General features: G+C 37.7%; 1 protein-coding gene across 2 annotated transcripts in view; it reads left to right on the forward strand.

Annotated features, from left to right (window-relative positions):
• CADM2 (cell adhesion molecule 2) overlaps positions 1-23,107 on the forward strand; it is a 616,782-nt gene that overhangs the window by 461,584 nt on the left and 132,091 nt on the right. For both annotated transcript variants that reach the window (XM_053456894.1, XM_053456895.1), the window contains exon 3: positions 20,704-20,853. In XM_053456894.1, the coding sequence (XP_053312869.1) occupies positions 20,704-20,853 (150 nt within the window). The remainder of the gene's footprint in view (positions 1-20,703; positions 20,854-23,107) is intronic.

Here is a 23,107-nt window from a genome sequence, read left to right on the forward strand (position 1 = left end):
CGTGGCTTCATAAACTGTGGTCTTAGAAATGCCATTGGTCCTAGGGTTCTCCTAGATAAACTGAATCACCAACCAGAGGTGGGGAAAACTTTGGCCTATAGTTATAAAAATAGGTAGAAGCTGCCACTTTTCTCCATGCATAAACCTCTTACGGAAAAATGTTTCTTTCAACGGTGTCCAATATCTCACATACTGTGACGTTTACACTGTAACATGTGAGATGTTGTGTTTGACTTGACTTCAACGAGAAGATATATTGTGAATGTTCCAGCCAAAGTTGTCACACGATCGAAGTTCAACCTGGAATTGACACAAAAATTAGAAAGGAGACAAATTATGTTCCTTCAGAAAAATTGTTGCAAAATATCTGTTCACCTGATTTGTGACAGGCACACATAAATACTGGCTTTAGGAAGACCCCTGTGAACATAATTCGCACAATTTAATTTCTAATATAATTGTGTGCACCAACCTTAACTATTTCAGAGACTGGACACATTTTTGTGGTTTCACTAGAGTTATACTCTGGTGTCTTACAAACAGCTTATACACTCAGGAACTGATCAGCAGCCTCCACTATAAAAAAGTAATGTCTATGATCACAGCAAGCAACATCTTGTGCCACCACAGTTTTTTGTTTTGCCAACTACAAGCCACATGTGTCGCTGGCACATTTTTTGTAATAAAAGTACTGTTCCTCCTACTCTGCCAAATTTAACTAAAGAAATTTCTTTAATCATGGAAAGTTTGGCCTCATTTGTAATTGCTTGCTTGGAACACAGTTGTCATATGACACGAAAGCAGGCACTGCTTGCAATAAAAACATTTTCAGAAAAGTCTGTATTTTTATGCAGATACACATTTAAGAAAGAATTAAATGACAGATCTCCTAAGGTCAACACGCATTTGCAACATGCAAGCAACTTGCAGCTTCTGGATCTATAGCTTTAAAATGTAAGGATATGGGTGACTGTTCCAACTTTATTATTATAGAATATCATAAATATCTCATGGTACTTGATAATATACCGAATGCTACATTAAACACCAACTGGATACTGGATTTAGATAATTGATCTCCCAAATTAGTACTGCCTGGTTTCTACACGCCAAGACATCATTTATTATCACACATACTATTTCTATTAATTGACTGTGGTTAATATAAGTGACATATATGTGAATAAGTTACACATATGTGAATACATCGTATCAGCCTATCATTAATGTAATATGCCTAGAATTTCTACAAACGAAATTACTGGATTTAATAAAGGACCGTGTTCAAATCATGATGATACAGTGAGAGGATAGACCATGGTTAAGTCTAGCACCTTATTAGTATGTATTTGTGTGTGTGTATGAGATAATAACATTGCAATTCATAGAAAAGGTAATAGTGCATTTTCCTTTCAATAAATGGAAACGTTTAAACCCTGCTTTGATACCCAAGCTAAAAAGCCTCTCTGGAAAGCTTTGCTTTTAGTTAAAGTTACAGTTTGGTCCCACTATGATTCTAAATGTTTTTGATATTTTTCAAACATCGTCCACAATCGGGGTTGTTGTCACATCTAACCAGTTTCCTAAGTTAGATAATATCAACTATGAATATGAATCTACTGCTATTGCTGTAATGCCCCTTACTTTTAGAATAAGCCATTACCCCCCCCCCCCAACATTTCAGGTGTCCAAATCGCTCAGCAAAAAAACCATCACAAAATAACCACATGGGAGCTGCAACGTCTGTGCGGCAACAGCCCCCATTGATTTTACAGCCCCCTGGACCAGTCAGCCGATATCAAAGGGTCTCCCCAACCAGCAATGCCTTAAAAGCGGGACTGTTCCACGAAAACTGCGACCATTAAAAAAAACTGCGACATTATTATTTTTGCAATATCTATAATTCCTATTTATTTATACAAACGTGCATAGTTATTAATAGCCCTAGTGGTTCTGTAATGAAATAGTTCATAATAATAATCACAGATTATTAGTTTCTTAATGACTCTATAACTTAAATATTAATATCTTTTTTAAGACAATTATTTTTGTGACCTGAGCAGTATTTTCTTCTTTTCCGCTTTATAACAGAACTCGGTCATGTAGAAAACTTCCTTATTATAGATATCTATAAAACAGCTCATTTATTATTTTACAGTAGATTAGACTACTTAATTTTCTTCAAATCACCAACTGTTTTTTTTTCTTTTTTTTACTATTGTTTTCCAAACTATATGGAAAAAAAGTATTCACATTGTAATTAAATATCATTAGAATAATCATGCAATTAAGCATGGATGGTGTCAGAGGATTTTTAAAAGCCAAAGAAAGGAAAATGTTAAATTGATAGCATCAAATGCAGGAATAATTAATATGTACTGTTCCAATAAAGACGGACTAGAATGTTGGTGTCAGAAGTTGCATAGAAAAGGCAAATTTTGTAGAAATATTATGTCCACCCAAGAAACATTTACCGTATTTGCTCGATTATAAGAGGAGGGTTTTTTTTTTTTTAGAGCAAATGCTCCTCTCTGGCACTTCCGCCGGGGCTTCTATGATGGAGCACCGGCCTAACATGACCTTCCAGTGCTCAGTCATAGAAGCCCCAGAACTAATGGGCAGCATAGGTTATCCCCACCAGACACCAGGGAGTCTGAAGCACGGAGAACAAGTCTAGGGATGCATCAGTAAGTTGGGGGGGGTATAATGCATTACTGGAGGCAGAGTCCCATCTCATCTCTTTGTGTGGCTAGCTTCATCCCAAATGAAGCTACTCCCTTAGTCTTTCCTGGGAATTTCCTAAGTATGGGTAAAAAAAGAGGTAGTATAGATTGATTTCATTCTGACAGTAAATGTTTTGTACTTGGCTATTTAGAAGGTACAGTGTTTTGGGGGTTTTTGAGCAGAAAAAAATCGAACATTCTTGCCACTGTGCAGATGCAAGTACCTTAAACTTTCATTTTTAAACAGTGTACAGTTTTTTTTATGTTATTGACCTTTTGCAAGGAAGTTAAGAGTGCCTTGGCTAAAACTTAGCTCCTTAAAATAGTATTTTGACCATAGGACTGTGAAATAACATGGGTTTTACTGTTTAAATAGCCTCTGATTTCTGCAAATGTTTCATCGTGTTGCCAAACTCCAGATTTTACAGCTTAGGCACAGCATGAAGTATTGCTCTAAGCCTTTCTCTAGTATGGTTTCAGGTCCTACACATTACTTCAGAGAGCACAAGGCTCAGATCTTCACGGAGACACTGCCGATGCTAACATCCATAGTGGCTATTTTAACCCTTTTAAAAAGGGCTGCAGCCCTTTCTAACACACATTCACCGGGACTAAAGGAGATTTAGAGTCTATTATATAACATTGTTCTGTCTCTCTAGTGGTCATTCCAAATAATTAATCAAGCCACACATATTTTATTGCCTTTTATATTGATTACTCATGATAACCACAATAATAACAAGAATGCTTTAAAGTAATTAAAGGAGAATATGTGCTTAGTTATCATAATAACCTCTTTAAAAAAAACTTTTGGTTTGCTTTTTGATGTTCCTAAATGAGTCACTTCAAGAGGAATGAAACAATTTTGGGAGTCCTATGTTAAGCAAAATAAGGAATTTTGTATGTAATACCCCCAAAGTGTCAAGTTTTAAGTGGGAAAGTCCAGATTTTCTGACACCGTCACTCTGTCCTCTTTTTGCTTTTTTGGAGCACAAACCTCAATGTTAACTCAGATGTCTTCTCCTCACCAGGTGACTGGATGGTAAGGTAGGTGAAGGGTTCCGCCACTGTCCTCACCTCTAACTACGCTCTCGAACCACCTCTGACCATGCCTCCAATTGAGGTGCCCACTTAGGGCACCTGAAAGACTAAGGGGTATACTATGGGCCACTGGATACATGTAGAATGAAGAAATTCTAAATATTATGAAGCTTAGTAGAAGGTTAAATTATAGGAAACAGGACTGGTAATTAAAAAGATCCCAGCTGACGACAGGCACAGTCCTCTGCAGAATCTGCAACATTTCTCTTAATGAAATCATTGTAGCGATGCCCTTGGCAGTTTCTCTCCTCAATTAACTGCTTGTGACCTTTCACTCTCTGGAAACAGGCAGAATAGTTGTGGTTTGAACTCACTGAATTCATTTTATACTATCAAGGGGTATCCCATGGAGGGTTCTTCAGATGGACCAACAAGGACTGAGCTGTTGAATTGTTTAATTGGTATGGTGACTAAAGTTTTCTCCTTCCTGGTAAAGCGCATGGAGTTTGAGCCTTCCTAATGTAGAGTGAATTAAGTGAAAATGCAACTCTCTTACAAACCCTCCTTCCAACTCCTACTTTAATGCATTAACCATTCTGTTATGCAAGGTTCTGGGGTAATTTCACCTTTTTTCCTCCACTTACATCTCCTCTCCAGAGAAACTATTTATCTTTACCTTTATACCACAAAATGATGACTTTCAAATATAGCACTTACACGCTATAATCACCACTCACTTACAGTGTTCTTGCTTTTATATAGAACAAAATAAAAAGAAAACACGATACCTACAATTAACATGTTTCAGTGTATCGCAGCCACTTATGGTATTCTGTACCCCTATTAATATACTACACAAAGACTGAGGACAAATGGAAAAACCAAACGCACACGACAACAGTGTATTATCTTGTAATCTTAGAATAAGGCTTGGAAATGGAAAACATAACTATAACACAACAACAAAATTCTCTGACTTAATTCATGATGGGGAAAGCAAGGAGACTTCAGAGGGATCTATTCACTAGCGGCTAGTTGACAGGGGAGTTGTGGTTTCAACATTTTGACTTCACTATACATCATGAAGGTCCAACTCCAGTGAGCTTTTACAGCAGGACGACCTTGGCCGAACTCGCGTAAGGTATAGTTTCTTCAAAGTCTCCTCACCCATTGAATTATGCATTATACAGGGCCAGCCCAGACCTTCCGTGGATACTTGCCAGTGTTGGCCCATCATTGAATAGTGAGGGAGCTGACAGCACAACTCTCGCCTTAGTAAATTAACCTCAGGCAGCATCACAACAATATTTAGAATAGAAAGACATGAATACCCTATTACTCATTATAATCAATCAATAGTTATTATTTTGTATTATTAACAAGAAACTAAAACAGCGTAATAGTTCTGTGTTGGCCTTCGCTATATGCTCCTGAACGAAAACTGGGAAACTAGAAATGATTTGCTTTAACTTTTCATAGAGGTTTGGAGTTGAAAGTTGTGTTTCTACACGAGGCACCAGCTGTAGCCTCATCTCAGCATTATGAGCAGGTTATGAAATATAAATTTAAGCACTGCAAATGGCTCTAGAGGGAAATCTATAGTATTATATATTTATTAAACTAGTAATTATTCAGAAGCATATTTATGAGGCGATGGCTGCACATAGCTTATGTGTATCGAACGCAAACTGTGCATGACATGACAAAAACCGCTAATACTTACAGCTCTGGGAAAATGGTTAATAATAACGAAATAAGGGATTACAAATCCACTTACACTTAGAGAGAAAGAACAAGTGAATTAGTTGAACTTTAAGTGAACTGTGCCTATATATTCACAACGGACATAGCATCTAAACTAGAGAAACAAAGTCAACTTACATCATCAGTGCCTCACAGCCTGACTACTGATACACAAGTAGACACGCCGGCATTTCAACTGCTATCGGTTATGAAAATATTTAGCTAGATCTATTAATGCAGAATAGCTTTATGTCTATCCCATGCATGTTTACATTCCCACACTAAATTAACCCCTATCCTTCTCCTGGAGGACTTATCCACCAGCCTCACAGTAAAGCCAAAATAACTTACATTACATATAAGCTCAGGAAGGGCTGGGGGCCAGGTAAAGTTGAGAGTCTAACACACGTTCACCATTCTATTACCACAGGTGATGTAACATTATATTATGTGTCTCCGCAAGTTGGTCCGCTCAAGTCGGATGAGCCCGTTTTAAAGATTTTGGCCCCTAGGTCAGTCTGCTACTGTCTAAGCTTCTGACGCTCTAATTTTAGACTTTGACCTTTTGTCCAAACTTGAGGGTTGAGTTGGCCTTGCATACATATGGCTGTACAATTGTAGAATATATATATAAGAATACAAATCAGATAATGTAGGAAGAATATAACTGTAACTGTTATAGAATTCAGTGTAAAGGATGCTTTATAGCCTGCGCTGTACGCAGGGCCGGCCGAAGACTTAACGCCGCCTGGGGCGAAGTTTAAAATGCCGGGGGGGGCGGCATTTTAAACTTCGCTGACACCATTATTCCCCCCCCGGTACTTACCTTTAAAGAGTCTCCCTGCTCTGCCACGGTGCCGGTTTGTAATGCTGAGCGCCGGAAATTGACGCCACTTCCGGCACTCATCATTACAAGCCGGCACCGGGACTGAACAGGGAGACGCGCCGCAGAGGAGAGAGAGAGGGGCGCCGAGCGGGTAAGCGAAAACCACTCGGCGCCTCTCTCTCTCTCCTCCGCTTCAAAACAAACAACCAAAAAAAACGCTTGGGGCGGCAAAGTGCCGCCCCTTCTAAAGTGCCGCCTGGGGCAATTGCCCCAGTCGGCTCCATTGTAGGGCCGGCCCTGGCTGTACTTCAACAATAACGTTAAAACAAGCTTTCTCGTGCAGGATCTACCATGTGGATTTGCCTTTATTTTGCATGAAACTGTTTATTTCGACTAAAAGCAAAAAAAATAACAATCCATATCAACAACATCCAACACAGGTGCTATAGATAAATTGAAATGTGTTTAAAAAAACAAACAAAAAAAAAACAGCAGGGTGTCAAGAGATTGGATGCCAGAGGCTTGAACCCAAGATTTGCTAGTTAATAACATACCTTCTGTAGTATGGCGGAAACAGCCAAAACCCTTAAGAACTGGAAACTGTTACACATCAGAGTATTCTACAGCAAAAAATGCTTTGACTACACCCTGCTGCTGCTTTCACATTGTGAGCTAACACCTAGATTACTGTTTTAATATCAACGTAAGTGGTTCCTCCTTTGCTCTTATTTTCTGTTACAAAAAGATATTAAGAGAATTAGTCAACACATTTTTCACCATGACATCTGTTTTTATCAATTTTCAACTATAGTAAATTCGATTCTGGTGCCAGATTTCTGGGTTTTGCATGCTTGCAGGCACCTTTTCATTCTCTACCTGTCTGCATTGCTGGTAATGTCTGTAGACATTAATTATCAAGTGTTATGGAAAAGGCATTTTTTTATTTAAGCATGAAATACAGTGCTGTACCCAGGAACGTCCTTCATTATTAAAAAAAATGTGTTTCATTTTACTATTGTCTTTTGTCAGCAGGCCGTTCCCATCACAGGTAGTCATAGTTGGGTTTAAACAATAAAAAAAGAAAATGTATATGTCCGCTTTAAGACTCAATTAGGAAAAAAAAGAAAAAAAAGAATCTTTTTCTTGTACAACCTTTCTGCAACACACATAGTATTTTTCAGTATATATGTACTAAAAAAAGAGAAGACGAATGCAGGGTAGTAAACTTGCAAATATGCGCTTAATAATTAGATGGCACTTCAAATGACATGTACTGGACCACTGTAATATTTTCTGAATCAGCTTCATCTCTCAAAAAATGGATGAAAACAAGCAGATATGTAGATACGAATTTTAATAAATAACCTTACATAAAGGTTTTGGATCTATAGCAAATATCTGGTATATATGGGGTTAAATCCTAGACTTCGATAGTAAAATTGACACCAATAAAAGCAGCAGAACAATTTTAAATGGAAAAAATAAAGTCTACAAGTAAGTCGGAACCGTCTCCACGCGTTTCTCTCTCTAAGCTTCTGCCAGGCATGTTGGAAGGTTGCGATTGTTCCCTTAAATATCCTGTGATTTTCAATTTTTTCCTAAGCAAATGTCTTCTGCATCTCATCTATCACCGGAACTTCATGTCATTCCTTCATCACGTGTTTTTAACCACAATATTCCCATGATATTATGATAGGTTAGGCTGACTTGCCGTACACCACTTCTACTGAAGTACTTTTCTTGGTAGACATTCATAAGTCAGATGGTCCATCTGGTCAGCTATGACTGAGACATTCTATTGTTTATATCAAGGCAGTATAATGTTTTCAGAAAACTCATTGTGTATGTAGTAAAAGTCATGATAAATTGGGATGGACATTCCCCTTTAAAGAACCAAAGTACAATTTAATTTTCAAAGAAACTTTATCTAAATATGTGAGATGTTATTCAGCAATAAGTTGGTTTAATGCATTAATATAAATGATTTGTATTTTGTGTATTATCTTATTATCTTATTTTGTGTTTTAAATAAACATACCATGTCATTTGTAAGCATAAGTAAAAAAAAAATATATAGAAAAGCTAAATCTGTGAAGAATCAGTAAATATTGCAAACACAAATAGAGTAAATGGTGCTCATCTAGGTAAAGATTATTTCAAAATTAAGTACCGCTTAGAAATGTAATTGAGATTGCTGGGTTACTGACCTGTGATATTTGAATAGCTGATTATTTCTGTGCTGGTAACTGGCAATTTTCAGAAAAAGATGTACACATTCTAAAATACTTACCGGGGGCATACACAGCAGTGGGATAGCGTTGATGTATAAACAAAAGGGTTAATAGAGGACATTACTGAATACACAAAGAGGTTTAATGTCCCTACCTTATCATGGGTTAGGATTTGATTTATTTCATTTTGTGTTTGTGTGTGCTGCGTTACCATGAAATGCATCAAATGCCCCAAAATGCACTCTTGAAGGTTTAGGGAGCCCTCTCATAGTGCGCCACAGCTCTGAATGGACTGAGTGGGATAATATTAGCCTATTCATAGCACAAATGTTTTTACAGAATTCCATATCTTATCAGCGTGTCCTAAGGCTGAACACTGGGTTTACTATTACAAAGAAGACTTACCCCGTTGGAAAAGGTCTTGGAAGGCGCTGGGTCAGGGCCTGGATCGAGTCCTAGGCAGCAACCCTCCATAAATACATTAGTGGTCTAGGTAAAATTATAATTGAAATCAGCACACCCTTGTAATGCTTTAAGACATTTAGATTATTGTTTCTAGTTCTGACATTCACCATAGCCAAGACATTTTTGTACAAATTCTCCTTAGTTTCCAGTGACCAATAGATACTATATATTTAGTGCAGACATTTTTGCATTAGCTCCTGCCAAATGATAGAAGGATTTTAAAGGTCTGTACGAGCAACTGTATTGGTCGCCGGCAGGGGCCTCCTCTGCCATCAACCAATGAAGGGCACCTGCACTCGTACGGCCCTTTAACTCCTGACGGCAAAACTCCGCCTAGGAAGACCATTGGTCCCCCCGCTTCAGGAGTTAAAGGTCCATATGAGCAACCAATAGAGTCGCTCGTACAGCCCTTTAACTCCTGATGCGGAACTTGGCCTGGGGAGACCATTGGTCTCCCTGCTCCAAGAGTTAAAGGCCTGTACGAGCCACTCCTGGTGCCGAACCTTCACCTAGGGGTCTCCCAGCTACGGGAGTTGAAGGTCCACAAATTTTACTATGTGTTATAAATGACGGACTGTCGTGCGCTCCTACTGCGAGAATGCCTTAGTTGGGCCTATGTAATGCACACATATGGGGGCCGCATTGTTTTAACAGTGGGTAATGAAAGGGTCAGCTTTCCCCTTACTGAAGCAGAAGCTTGCCCGGGTTAGCCCTAAATAGTACATAGGAAGCTGATAACTTGAAATATCTTCTTTCCCACAAACACCCACTTTATTGAATAAACCCCTTTGTGATGATTTCAAGCCTGCCATTAGGTTTTTCATTAGTAATTTATTAAGTGAAAAGGATTCTAGATTCAGAATGTTAAACTGAGTTATATAAGTCAATCATTCGACCCCCGCAAAGCCTCTTAATAAACTGTAAATAATTTACATTACATGTATTGATTTTCTCCAGAGTTATGTACCACTTGTGATGCATTTTGCGAATTTTCCTTGTAGCGAACTCTTTGTCACAGCTTGACAAATTTTCTCCCACTCCTAAATCAACAGGGGGCAACCGCAATCTTTTTCGCATGTTAGGATAAATTTATATTTGTGTATTTAACTCTGTTCTATGATTGTATTAAATATCATGTGATACAGAATCTGGTTTCTTTCAAAAGCCTAATGCTTTCAATGTAGGTCCATTGTTTGTAAAGGCTGATAGTATTGAAGTTAAAAGTATAAATTGTAGAACCCAGAGAAGTATAAATATAACCTACGCGTAAAAGAATTCTAAATCCGGTCTACCTGCTGGTGTTGAAAAAGAAAAAAAGGAAACTGTTTTTCTTTTTTTTTTCTTTTTGGCAAACAACTCTTTAATGTGTCCGTAAATCTAAATTCAGGAACAATTCACCTACTCCTGACAGCTTCTCTTATAATAAGATTAAACATTTTTGACTACAGTCACTTAGAATTTGTTGGGTTTTAACAACATGGTACATTAAGTTGAAGCAATGCAATGGAAATATGTTTGTTTAAAAGAAACACATTTTGAGACTTTTATTATAGTTTAATGAGTTGGGACGTGTCCTTGTTTTCTGCGTGAAGTTATCCAAATTCAATGTTTTGACCGTGAATACCAGTTTTGTCAAGATAAATATGGCAGCTTTTGTGACAGTGACCCTGGTTCTTTTGCAAGTTCAGTTCTTTGGAAGAGTGAAGAAATACTGACGGTAAGATGATGGGTCTGTGTGTTACTATGGCACTGCTACCCCACCACATGCACAACGAGCCCATCTCCATAGATAGTTAACCCTGCCCTCTCCACCCAGCAAAGAGCGCTCTGGGTAGCCTATCCTTGAGGAGGTCCCAGGTATGGTGATGGGATCTCTAAGCTTATAAGTAGGACATCTGTTCCTGGTAATAAGGAAAGTGACAAAATTATTCAAGACCTAAGCATGTGAAACATATGTCTTGAAGTTGTATGTGGCTTTATAAACATTAAGTATCTTTTCCATAATAAAAAAAAAACCATGAAAACCTTGATGGGAGGTCAACAAATAGACCTCCCAATAGAGTAGTTATTAGTGATCCTAATGGATGCAACACTCATCAGTAATGCAAAATAATGATCCTGAAAATGGATCATGTTGAACAGTTGTCTGTTCTACAATTAAAAATGAAGAAATGGAACTGTACCGTATCACCAATCCATTCTGAAATATGTACAATTAAATATTTTTTTAATAAATATATCTTCTAATAATATGCAGGGGAGCAATGTCTGAACATGTCTACTTACCCTTCTACCCCTGCACACAAGACAGTATGTGGCCAAAGTTGCCCATATGCCTCTGCATATGGCTAGCCCCGTTCTTTAGAGAAGCTACCCCCCCCCCAGAATCAAAGTAGCCTACATTCAGTGTTTTAAAGGTATGCTCATAAAAGACCTAACATTTATTTTGTTTGCCTCTTAATAATTTGTGCCTTTTTTGTACTGTACCACACTCTGGTGGTAACTGACGGAGATCACAGAGAATATGGCAAAAGCCACACCAACTGTGTTAAGCTCCATGGACACAAACCTTTGTTTGCCAGTCAATTTCTGGGCAGCAAACACAAGGTTTTCTCATTACGTTTGATCATTTATGGTTTCAAAAAGATTTCTTTGTTTTTTTCCAGTGCCTTCAAACCATGTCAATATTTACAATGTTTGATGTTAAAGTCCTTTGTAGTTAAAAACAGAATTCAGTGCTCTAGGTAGCATGCCTCTCAAAAGGTAATAATTAACTTGATTAATGTGTTAAAAAAGTAAGTGTTGTCTGTCGGTAACAGAAGCGAACCTTTAAAATGAAGTGCCACTGCAGTTACCCCTCTTATATCCTTGTGGCAACATCCAGCTTACTGCTCTTAGATGTCATAAACATACATTAAGGGTTAATCATTTGTAGGTCTTTAATCATTTAATTTAAAAAAATACAACTCATTTGCAAGCCTAAGAACTAACAGCAGTTAGGATTATGTATGTTAAAATGTTGCGAGTAATCCAGCAAACTCATGACTTATTTATCAAATCGTCCCTAGGTGCATCTCCTTGTGTGCCAATGGCCAGACATGGACTAGAATAATCACTTTTAGTCATTCTGATGCAAATATTTGCTACCAGACATGGATCGACACATTAAATAAGCATAGAATCAAACAAAAAAAAAAAGTAAGGTCACCCTACCCTCTTGGAAGGCAATTTTTGCTTACATGTGAAATCACCGCTGTGTGCACAATTCGTTTTGCTTGGTGACATTGACTTGACCATCAGAGAGCTGCTAGATTGGGGCAGATTGTGTTTTATATATTAATGTGGGTCATAATGCTTTAGCAAATGACACATCTGGCGAGTCTTGCAGACGGTTCATTTTATATATCAAATTAAAAATCACTTAGGGACCTAAAATTGTATTTAAATGTTGCTGTTCAGGTAAGCGCGGTAAATATTTTGTCTCGCTCGCATGAAGCATATTCTTATTTTGACATACAAGGTGAGCTAATAATCTCGGTTTCCTATCTTAAATATGCTTGCTGCAAGAAAGGACTGCATATTGCGCAAAAAAAAGGTCTTGGAGTGATAATGCTAAAGCGGGACAGCTGGTAACTTTTTGATAAATGTAAATATTGTACAGCATATGGTAACAGATCTGGCTGCAAATGGTAGCAGATATTATTTGAGAACTGCTCAGTAGCTTTTGTCCAGATTGTGAAAGCAGGACGCAAGCAGACCATGACGTGCATTATGTAAAATGTTGGGGAGAAAGGGCAAGATGTAGGTGTAATTCCCCGAATCTCCCCAAGACCAAGATACTGTCCCAGTAAGCTAGTGATTAACTGGCATATCAGGTGCCAATGGGTTAAATTGTGAGCGTTGTATGATAGGGTATAAGGTTATTTGTATCTGGGTAGTGGAATGCAGCCAGCTGGTGTGTAGGGGTGCATAACCTAAACCATTTTTATGAGATCATTTTGACATACTTTTTATGTCATAAAGTAATTTAGAATTATAACATATTATTGTACATCTTCCATATAATATGAATGTTATTTTGTTGGACACGGCAATATGGATTCCAAACATTTATTAACATGTATGAAATATGCAATACAATTTCTCTCAAGAGGGCGAAGAAGCTCATGAAAATGTACTTGCCTCCATAATTAGCTGCAGATATAAAGTGTCACACAGCCATGAATAAAAATGCCTGTTTTTTAATATATAAATGTTTCCTATTGGGAACCATAATGTCTGAGTTTGAGCATTACTGTATCTTTGTGTGTGTTTGTGTGTGTCTGGGTATGTCACTGTGTGTGTCACTGTTTGTGTCTGGGTAGGTTAGTGTGTGAGTGTTAGTGTGTGTTAGGGTGAGTGTCTGTGTGCGTGTGAGTTAGTGAGGCTGCCTGAGGAGTAAACCATCAAAGATTGCCCAGGAAAACGCTAGTTTGAGTTTTCAGTAGTGTATATAGTGATTTTTACTTACATTATAGTAGTATCTGAAACAAATATGCCCAGCTGGATGTTCCTATAATTGAAATGTAGACTGGAATAAAACAAAACAAAACACATTTTTTTTCTCTATTCCCTTTGTTTTTCTATGTAAGAAGCTTGTATCTTTCTCACAATGAAAAAGGTCAAATGAAAAGTAAGCTCAGGGTGTCTATAGGAGCAATGTTAGTTAAAATTTCAAATGGTTGTTTTCAGAGCTGCTGTGATGTCATCAAAATTACTATGGATCTTCCAATTCTAGACTTGGGTCAGTAAGAGTTCAGTAAGCAGTCAATATTCTTTGTACAGAAAACATTGGACGTATTATTCTTGTAACATTAGTATTGATCCTGTATAATTAATAACCAGGTTTACACTATAGATGTAATTAGAGCTGCTCAATCAGTTTTTTAATTCTATGACTTTTTTTTTACTGATAAATCAATAACAAATCATATCATAGTTTTGGTTGCCAACAGGTAACTGTTCACAAAAAAATAAGATTGGAGAATAGTAGACCTAAATTCACTTATAGATCTCAATGAACTCGGCCCAAAAAGTTATTCAAGTTGAAAATCTTTTTCCGATAACAGATTTGAAGGACCAACTTGTCTCCTCAGGGTCCTCAGAACCTGGCTAGTACCTTGCAGGTATTTTACTCTTAATTCCTACTCCTGTGTGGAGCGAGCTCACTGACCAGCAGCAAAAACAGGAACAAGCCAGATCAGAGAGCAGGACAAATGTACTCATGACACAGGGCAAAGATGTACAAACACCAAAGGGCAAGGTAGAAGTGAAGGCATGGGTTTAAACAAGTTAGGAGCTGTAGCTACTAAAAAAGACTCAAAGGTGCTTGCATTAGCAACACAGTGACATCATACTCACACACTCCTAACATCATGACATCACCCCATGAAAGGCTTCCCCACAAGGAGAACCTACACTAAGGAGAACACACTAAGATACACAGGGAGAACACACTAAGATAAGGAAGGCAAAGCGTTGTTGAGGACCTTCATGACCACAAAGTCCTGATAGGTCTCAAAGTGAAATTGGAAGACATTTAACCCTCAGCAACTTAAAAACGCTAGGAATTGATGAGTTTGCCTAGCTTGTGAAAGTTTGTCATGGGTCATCCCAGGTCGTAACTTAATGAGTGACTCTCCAATTTATAAAGTATATATAAAGTATCACTAAACAATAGTATAAATAATTTTGTGTCCCATTGGAGATCTAGGCCATACAGAATAAATGTAACCCAATTTTCAAGCCTAAAATACATAATAGATTGTCTTTCCCGTGAACCTAATTCAACCCTCCACTCTTTTTCCCACCCAGGGTGTACTTACAGTGCCATTCCCAACCAGCATGCAATCTACTTAGCAGAAAACAAATTGCCAGAGATGAAAGGTTTCTTCCAGATTACCGTGTAATTAAGAAAAGCACATACAAAACTGTTTCAGAAATGGGGCAGGAAAAGAATGAGCTTGAAAGAAATATTGAGCCAAATGTCTGACTATGTGAATGCAGTCTGTGGCACTTGAGTTAATCACACAGTGAAAGAGAAGATATAAAATGACTTCATTGATTTATTTATTGAATCTTTCTTCTCTGGAAGTCCCTTGGACTGATTATCACACCAAGCATAAGCGCTTTGCATATAAACAATTTAGGAATGCAGATTAAATGTGTGTTATGAATGTTTCATCCGCCGAGGACAAAAAAATGTATATGATTTGCGAAAATTGGAAAGTGTGCTATTGATCCCGCAAAAAAGTATCCTTATACCTCTGTATTATTTATATTACAAGTTTACTTATTCTAATTTATTGCCCAATTGCAAAGATGTTTATAGCTGCAAAGATTTAAGCTTCGGGATTTGCAGAAACAAACAGCAATACAAATTAAACTTTGTTATCATCATACATTATTGTGTATTTATAATTTTGTTTTGCAATGTATAGACTGGGTGTTACACAGTGCGATATTGTGTTTTGTGTTCATATAATATATCTTCGGTGTCTGATTTCACTGCATGCGCCAGCTAAGAACATCAGTCATGTGCTGTCTGGGAAAAGTAATAATCTTCAAGCAGAATATTCAGAAGAAAAAAAAAGGGGGAAAAAAACTATATTTGGGCTAAAAATGTATTAACTAACTGCTAAATATTCTGTTTACATACCAGTGTATTAATCCTAAAATGCTCATATAGGAATGACTATGATATATGGAGATGATGCTCTTTGTGTTTTTAGAAGTAGGGTCATACAACTCATTAAGTGTTTCGGAAGACACTAATCAGCAACCATTATAAATCATTATTATCAGGCACACCGGGCAAGTGCCTCACTTTATTGCTGCCTGTGTGGATGATGCCATCCCTTACGCATGAAAGCACGCATGTCATTAAACTGCTACTGGCCCTAAAGAGCCAGGGGGTGATTTAATCCCCGGGCTGTCCCTGGTTATTATCATCAATCTGCGAAATTAAAGAAAATGTGATGTTGTATTTCATACATTATAGTGGATTAGAATAGTCAAAGCAAATCTAAAAAAGTAAAACGTCATCACTGGCTCTCTTCCAGGAGCAGCTCAACAGACATGCATGCGATCAGGCCCAGACTGGCCAACTGTCACAGTGGGCAAATGTCCAGCGGCTTGCTGGCCGACAGAGCCACACATTCACCCAATCTGCCATTCCAGCTTCATCAGGCCTTAAATTGTCAGGGCCACTTCACCATAAACAGTCCGGCCCTGTGTGTGTAAGGTGGTTGATGCATCTCTGACATATATGATAACCCATAGGTAGATTAAGCCAAAGAACCAACATATTGTTTGGATTTTACCTTTACCCATCTATGGTGCTCCAAGTATTCGCAACTTCCCAAAAGTAGTCACAGAACTAATGCTGAAGAGATTAGCTTAACTGCAGTTTCCAACTTGTGGTGGACCTACAACTTCTGAAAGGTTCTTTATTTCAGAAAGGTTTTATTTTAACAGGTAGATTGCAAGTTACTGGTATTTTTCTTCTTACTGCTGAATAACTCTACATGAACCAGCACATCCAACTCACCTTAAAGAAGAATTGCAAGTAAAACTACAAACTCAAAGCACTCATTAATCCTAAGTATCTCTCATTAAAGTTGAAGACTCCTGCCATAAAATAACCCCATGATTGGAACCTTTCCTCAGAGCGGATTAGCTGCTGGAGTAAGCAAAGAAGCCCAATAGAGATATATGATGTCCTTCTAACAGGCTGTATCACTGCACATAAATACAGCAATGAACATTTAGAATTATGTATTACTCAAAATATTTCTTAAAGGACCTAAACCATTTCTGTGGAAAAAGCTGCCTTCACTGCTAAAAATATCTGAACGAAGTAGCCGTGAAGTGGCATTATTAGAGATTTAAGTGGTATTAGGTACGACTCTGCTGAAACTAAAACACCACTGAATGTACTAGCAGAAGCAGAATGCATTTAATTTCTAAACCTCGGAAAAACAATTTCTAATACCTACTGCTTATCTATTATTGGACTAAAAATAGAAATAGCAAAAGTGTTATGAAGGACACCTCAGATGGCCAGTAGAGTGGATTTGTTATGAGTGGCAGGGGATACGCGTTTCACAGAATCAACAAACACAAAGCTCGGCAGAGTGATGGGTAGAGTTCAGCGAAAAGGGCAGCACGTTCTGTTTTAGAAGAACACCGAACGCCCTCCCTTTTGTACTTCATTATTGATAGGTCCTATAGGTACCTGAATATTCTTTAGGCATCATTAGTGAGAGTTCCCTATTGTAGTTAAACGCTGATTACTTGCTTTTAAACACTACAGAATGAAACGCAATCTATCTGGTGTGCCTTTTTTCCCATATGGACTAGAAATAAATCCATCTAACAGCTCATTGATAAAATTAAGTCACGTGGCTTCAACGGAAATTGTTTTACATTTTATGTTTTTCACTATTTGAAATAATTTTTTATTTTGTGTACTGTATATGCAGAATACCTATGTGAAACGTAACGGGAAGAAATCAGATTAAATTAACTATTAATTTTAGCTATAATTAGAATATGGAGTCGTTGGTCTGTCTACAGATCTCTGGATCCAGGCTGAATTCAATTAGCTTCTAGTCCACACCAAATTTAAGTCTGAAATACTACAGCCTAGAAATACCATTTACTCTAATAATTTTGCAGTTGAACAAAATATCTGAGCATTTCACAGACTACAGTTAATTTGAGAGTCAGTACGTAACAGAGCAGAATAAGATCTGGATATTTTTTGTAAGGCCGGGGATAACATTATAGGACAGGATACATACAATCTTGTTTATTTATGTTTATTGATCTTAAAACACAGATTTGTTAGCGGATAAGAACCATCTCGCCCATCTAGGCTGCCCATTCTTCCTGATGTAGAGATTCAGGCCTTTATCAGCCCGTAGTCTTGTCTTTGATTCAGGATAGTGTTATGCCTCTGCCATGTATTTGGGAATTCCCTTACTGTTTTAGCCTAATGGCTGCTCCATTTATCTACCATCCTCATTGTAAAGTAATAATTCCTTAGATTATATCTAAAATAAATAAATCAATCTCACAAAAAAACATCTAACTCCAAGAGTTCTCATGAAAAAAAAACAAAAAAACTTTACAAAAATTCCATGCACTCCCTAACTGTGCGATATTAGAGGTTGTGTTGTTTAATTATGCTTATCTATTTGGATGAAAAAAATATTCCACCGATGGCCTCCTCAAGGTATCCCGATGGCATCATTTCATTTTATTTCTAAGAAACCATTACCCAATTGTGTCCTTAATTTACTGGAGTTATATACCGTGTTCCAGATCTTCAATAGAGGATTCACTTTTTTTTCTTAATTACTAAGTGCATTCCATCTCTAGAGATGTTGAACCACATTGTTTTGATCCTGCTTCTGCGCATTATGCATTCATTAAATTCATTTTAATTTATAGATTTTACAGTGCTTTTCGAGTACTACAAATGATCTTTCAGAAATGCAGCAAGCCTGTTAGATGTTAAGCTGTTATAAGGGATTTTGTTCATCGTTTTAACTCTTGAAGGTTGGTAATTGAGAACGCTCCATATACTGTCAGGGCTGTGTATATCTCATTTTGCCACCCCTTGGCCCTGCCCTTTCTATACCGCCCTTGGGCGTGGAGTCATATGAACACATCATACACATGAACCACGTTGACGGCACCTACATTGCAGGCACACTCCAACAGGTCCTGCTCCTCCAACGGATCTGCCATGGGGAGATGGGTTATTTGTCTAGTAAAATGAGCTAAGATAACAGAGAAAACATTGAAATGGTTAATATGCAGCTACCTGAAAACATTATTTAAGTCAAAAGGTGGGCGTTCACCTTTAACTTCTTAATTACTTTGTATTTCAGTAAAGTATGGTTGACTGAAGATAGAAGTAGAACACAGAAAGTCTGGATATATCATACATTTAACTCTAGATAAATAAAGCTGCTTACACATGTGTCCAATGAAAGAAACTAATCTATAATGATTGGCAACCTGATATTTGCGTTTTGACATCCTTACTCACTTAATAATTAACAAATTTATAATCTAGTTAATATCCTTACCTGGGAACTCTCTGGGTTTTACCCGGAGATCTCCGGGTGAAGCAGCACCGGGTGACGCTCCCCGCCCATTCTCCCTTTAAATGGTGGTTTTTCCCTGCTGATGTCAGTGGGAACGCCCCCGAAGTCAGCGGGAACGCCCACTGATGTCAACAGGAACTCCCACTGATGTCAGTGGGACCACCCACCTACATCACAGGACCACCCACCGACATCAGCAGGACCGCCCGCTGATGTCAGTGGGCAGTCCTGGCCGAGTCCCGCAAGGAAAGGCTCTGGGTAGCCAGAGCTCAGAAGTTCCCAGTTATGTTAATATCAAATGTAACTAAATGTATGTTTCCAAGCAAAGCTGAGCTAAGATTACAATGATCCCCTTTTCCTTACACATTTCATTTTTAATTCATAGGGTTATTCATGGGTTACCTAGTCAGAGTGATGCATGATTCAAGCTGGGCCTAGTTAATCTCTAGAGATGCATCTTTAGAGCTACCATTCGCTCTTCAGCCAAGCCATCCCACGTCAGACATTGAGTTGTTAATCTCTTCTGTATGTTTATAGAATTGTTTAGGTTTGTAAACAATCAGTAAATGTGGATGTAATACTTTGTAGTCCCTAGGCATCTTACTACAGAAGTATATAACCAGTTGCCTAACTCTGTGACCTTACCTTGTTTCACCACGACTTTCCAGTTGAAGCATTGCTTCAGTCTCAGGGTACACGCATCTGGTCACACCTGCTACCTACCAGGTACTGCCCACGCCCTAGCACTATATGTGGGTAACAATACCCCTAAATCATATACTCTCTGTTTTTACTTCCTATAAGGAGCAGGAGGCAATGAGTTATGGGCAACCAACCTTAGGATCTCCTCGGGTATGATACCTTCATCCTCGCCTAGGAAGTTTAGGTTTTCTAGTGCTTAGAATAGTCTGGTACCCAGAGTTAATCATAAACATCTAACCGGTTGTGCTTATTACACAATAATTGATAACAAATGATCACCCATCTGTTTGATGCAACTTATTATTTAGCTATTAGGAAATTTTGACCTTCTTAATATTAGCTTGGTGTGTATCTTAATTGCGAAACAATACAAAACTCAACGAGGCACTCAATGAGTGAACAACAGATTGTGTTCATCAGTAAATGTTGTAATCTAGTGCATAAATTACAATTTGTTCATTTTGCATGCTATTTTAACTAATGTGTACGAGAAATCTTCCCCATAAATAAATCATTTTCTCTGTTCAAGAAATCCTCTCTATAAATAAATTATTTTCTGTCATATGTGTCTCCCATTACAATGTAGCACACGAAATATTAATGCTGAAAAGCCCAAAGCAAATGTATTTTTGATACCTTGCTGAAACAAAGAAACCTGCAAAAAAAAAAGAATTGATTGCCTTCATTTGTTTCCCCGTGAAACAGTTTCGCTTGATTCTTATGTCTCTCTCAGCCTGTAGCATGTTAATGCTTTTTACATTTTGCTTTGTGAGTCTAATACTAAAGTCAGCTGTATTTTCTAACCCTCCCTCTAGCAAGCCAAGGGCAGTTTCCCATCACGCACAATGTTACAGCCGTCGAAGGAGGAACTGTAAATCTGACCTGCCGAGTTGATCAAAATGATAACACCTCCCTCCAGTGGTCGAATCCAGCTCAGCAAACCCTATACTTTGATGACAAAAAAGGTAGGTCCATTGAAATTCTGCTGCTGTCCTGTGCTTTGTGCCGCTAACTGATTTTAGCCCATGTTATACCGCGGTTATATAATACACTGGGATATTTCCACCTTTTTCATTCTTTCGCTTCTATTTCCAAGGACATAAGAGAAGGCTTTCTCACTATAGAGTTGTACATGAAAAGAGCTTTGCTGTGAAGCTTTGTAGACCCTATGAATAGAATCTCCACTGTGTCTGAGCTGTGAAATAGCTTACCCGATATTGAGAAATACACCTCATATTGAGAATTTATACTTTGCTCTACGCCTAGTGGTTCAGATTGTGGTGTCTTTTTCTGTCAAGACTAATCGTGAATTCCACACTTAGTGTTAAATTAAAAGCTTACAAGCACGTTCTGAAATGCCCGAAGGTCTGCTTGCTCTTGACAATGTGAAAAATGTTCATCTAAGTTAGACAGACTTACATTTAAACATTTGTAGTATATTCCAGAAGACATGAATAGAGCGTTGGATGTTTTAATACTAATTTTCAGTGAAGTCTATGAAAAAAAGAGAAATATAAAAAAAAACATTCATTTTAGCCAAGGGGTTTTAAAAATTGCTTGAACATGAAAAAGTTCCATTAAGCATTTCACACAAACCAGCGTGGCATCTGCTACAAAGTTGATTCAAATCATTCTTTTTGATTAGATAAAATGGTGTTAATGCTTTTCTCAGGCAGTTATCACATATCCGCTTACTTTTTTTTTTCTTTAACGTGCTGTCAACATTGATCTTCTATATTTTATCTCTACCTTATGAAATATTTGTAGGGAAAGGCAATGCAGGACTATTTCCTTTGGTGTTATGCTTTCTTCTAGGTACAGACAGAAACATTTATGTTACCTAAAGTATACCTGTCATGCAAATATAGCATTAGTGGACATTGAAGGGGAACAGTCAAATCCAAGATAATATCCTCAAATTGGCCAAGTAGAAGGTTGTAACACACTAGCTCAAGTATTATTATCTTTTATTTATGTGGCGCAAACAATAGCGAGAGATTTGTTTAGTTGCAAGCGTCCAGACCTGGCGAGGGACTGAATGTGAGGGATGAAGGAGGGGGTTGATTTAAAGATTGACCCCAAGGCATGGATAGTCATGTTACCAATGGAGATTGAGAATTCAGGTACTGGGGTAGAGATGAAAGGATTAAATATAAGAGTTTAGTTTCAGGTAGAAAAAGCAGGCAAGCAGTTTAATATAAGAAGGAGAGAGATCATGGGATCATAGGTAGATTTAAGTATCATCTGCATATAAATGATACTAGAGGTCAAATCAGTTGATGAGTTTATCAAGAAAATCGATTTAAATTCTCCCATCACCCACAGTTACTGTGAAAGACTGTATAGGGGTTGTTAATTGGAATGTTAATGGGCTCAATACACCAATTAAACGGAAGAGGGTTATCAATGGGCTCCATCAATTATACTTTTTCATTGTCTTTCTTCAAGAAACACACTGGAAAGCAGATAATACGGATAAGCTAAGGGTCAACTAGATTGGTCAATGTGTTACAACATCTTATAAATCTAATTCTAGAGAGGTGACTATTTATTTTTACAAACCATTAAATAATACGATTGAATCCAGTACAATCGATCCAGAAGGTGTTCGATGAGGTTGAGGTCAGGGCTTTGTGCAGGCCAGTCAAGTTCTTCTATGCAAAACTAATCCAACCATGTCTTTTGTACCAAACATCTTAAGAAGGTGCCCCCCCCCACGTGGCTCCGCTTACCTGTCCAATCTGCTTTATTGATAATCCATCTCTGATTCTGTTGCCCTCATGTTTTACCACCGCATGTACCTGAGGCTGCTATAGGTTTTAGGTATCTAATCTAAAAGATTTTATATACTGAATATGATGAGGGTATAAAAACGAATAAAAAAAAATAATAAAAAGGTTATCTGCTTATGTGAGGAAAGAGAGACAGGGACTTCCAAAGAATGAATTCCCTCTTAAACAGGGATCCTTAGGAGCAACGTACTAGGAGTTATATTCAAAACAAGTTGTAGTTTGGAGAAATCTTTCATTGTGACATATATCTGTTCATATAATTTGTTCGTTACCAAAAGATTGAACATAAAGTATAAGATTTATCTAGTTTTTTCAATTATGAAATTACCCTCACACACCGTGACACATTTTAGCATGTGTTGCTCGTCGGGATTATCTTTATATAGCAGCTATTACTGCCCAAACCTCAAGAAAAAGAAAAAAAACA

Source organism: Spea bombifrons, chromosome 2 (assembly GCF_027358695.1).
Source record: "Spea bombifrons isolate aSpeBom1 chromosome 2, aSpeBom1.2.pri, whole genome shotgun sequence".
Taxonomy (NCBI): Eukaryota; Metazoa; Chordata; class Amphibia; order Anura; family Pelobatidae; genus Spea; species Spea bombifrons.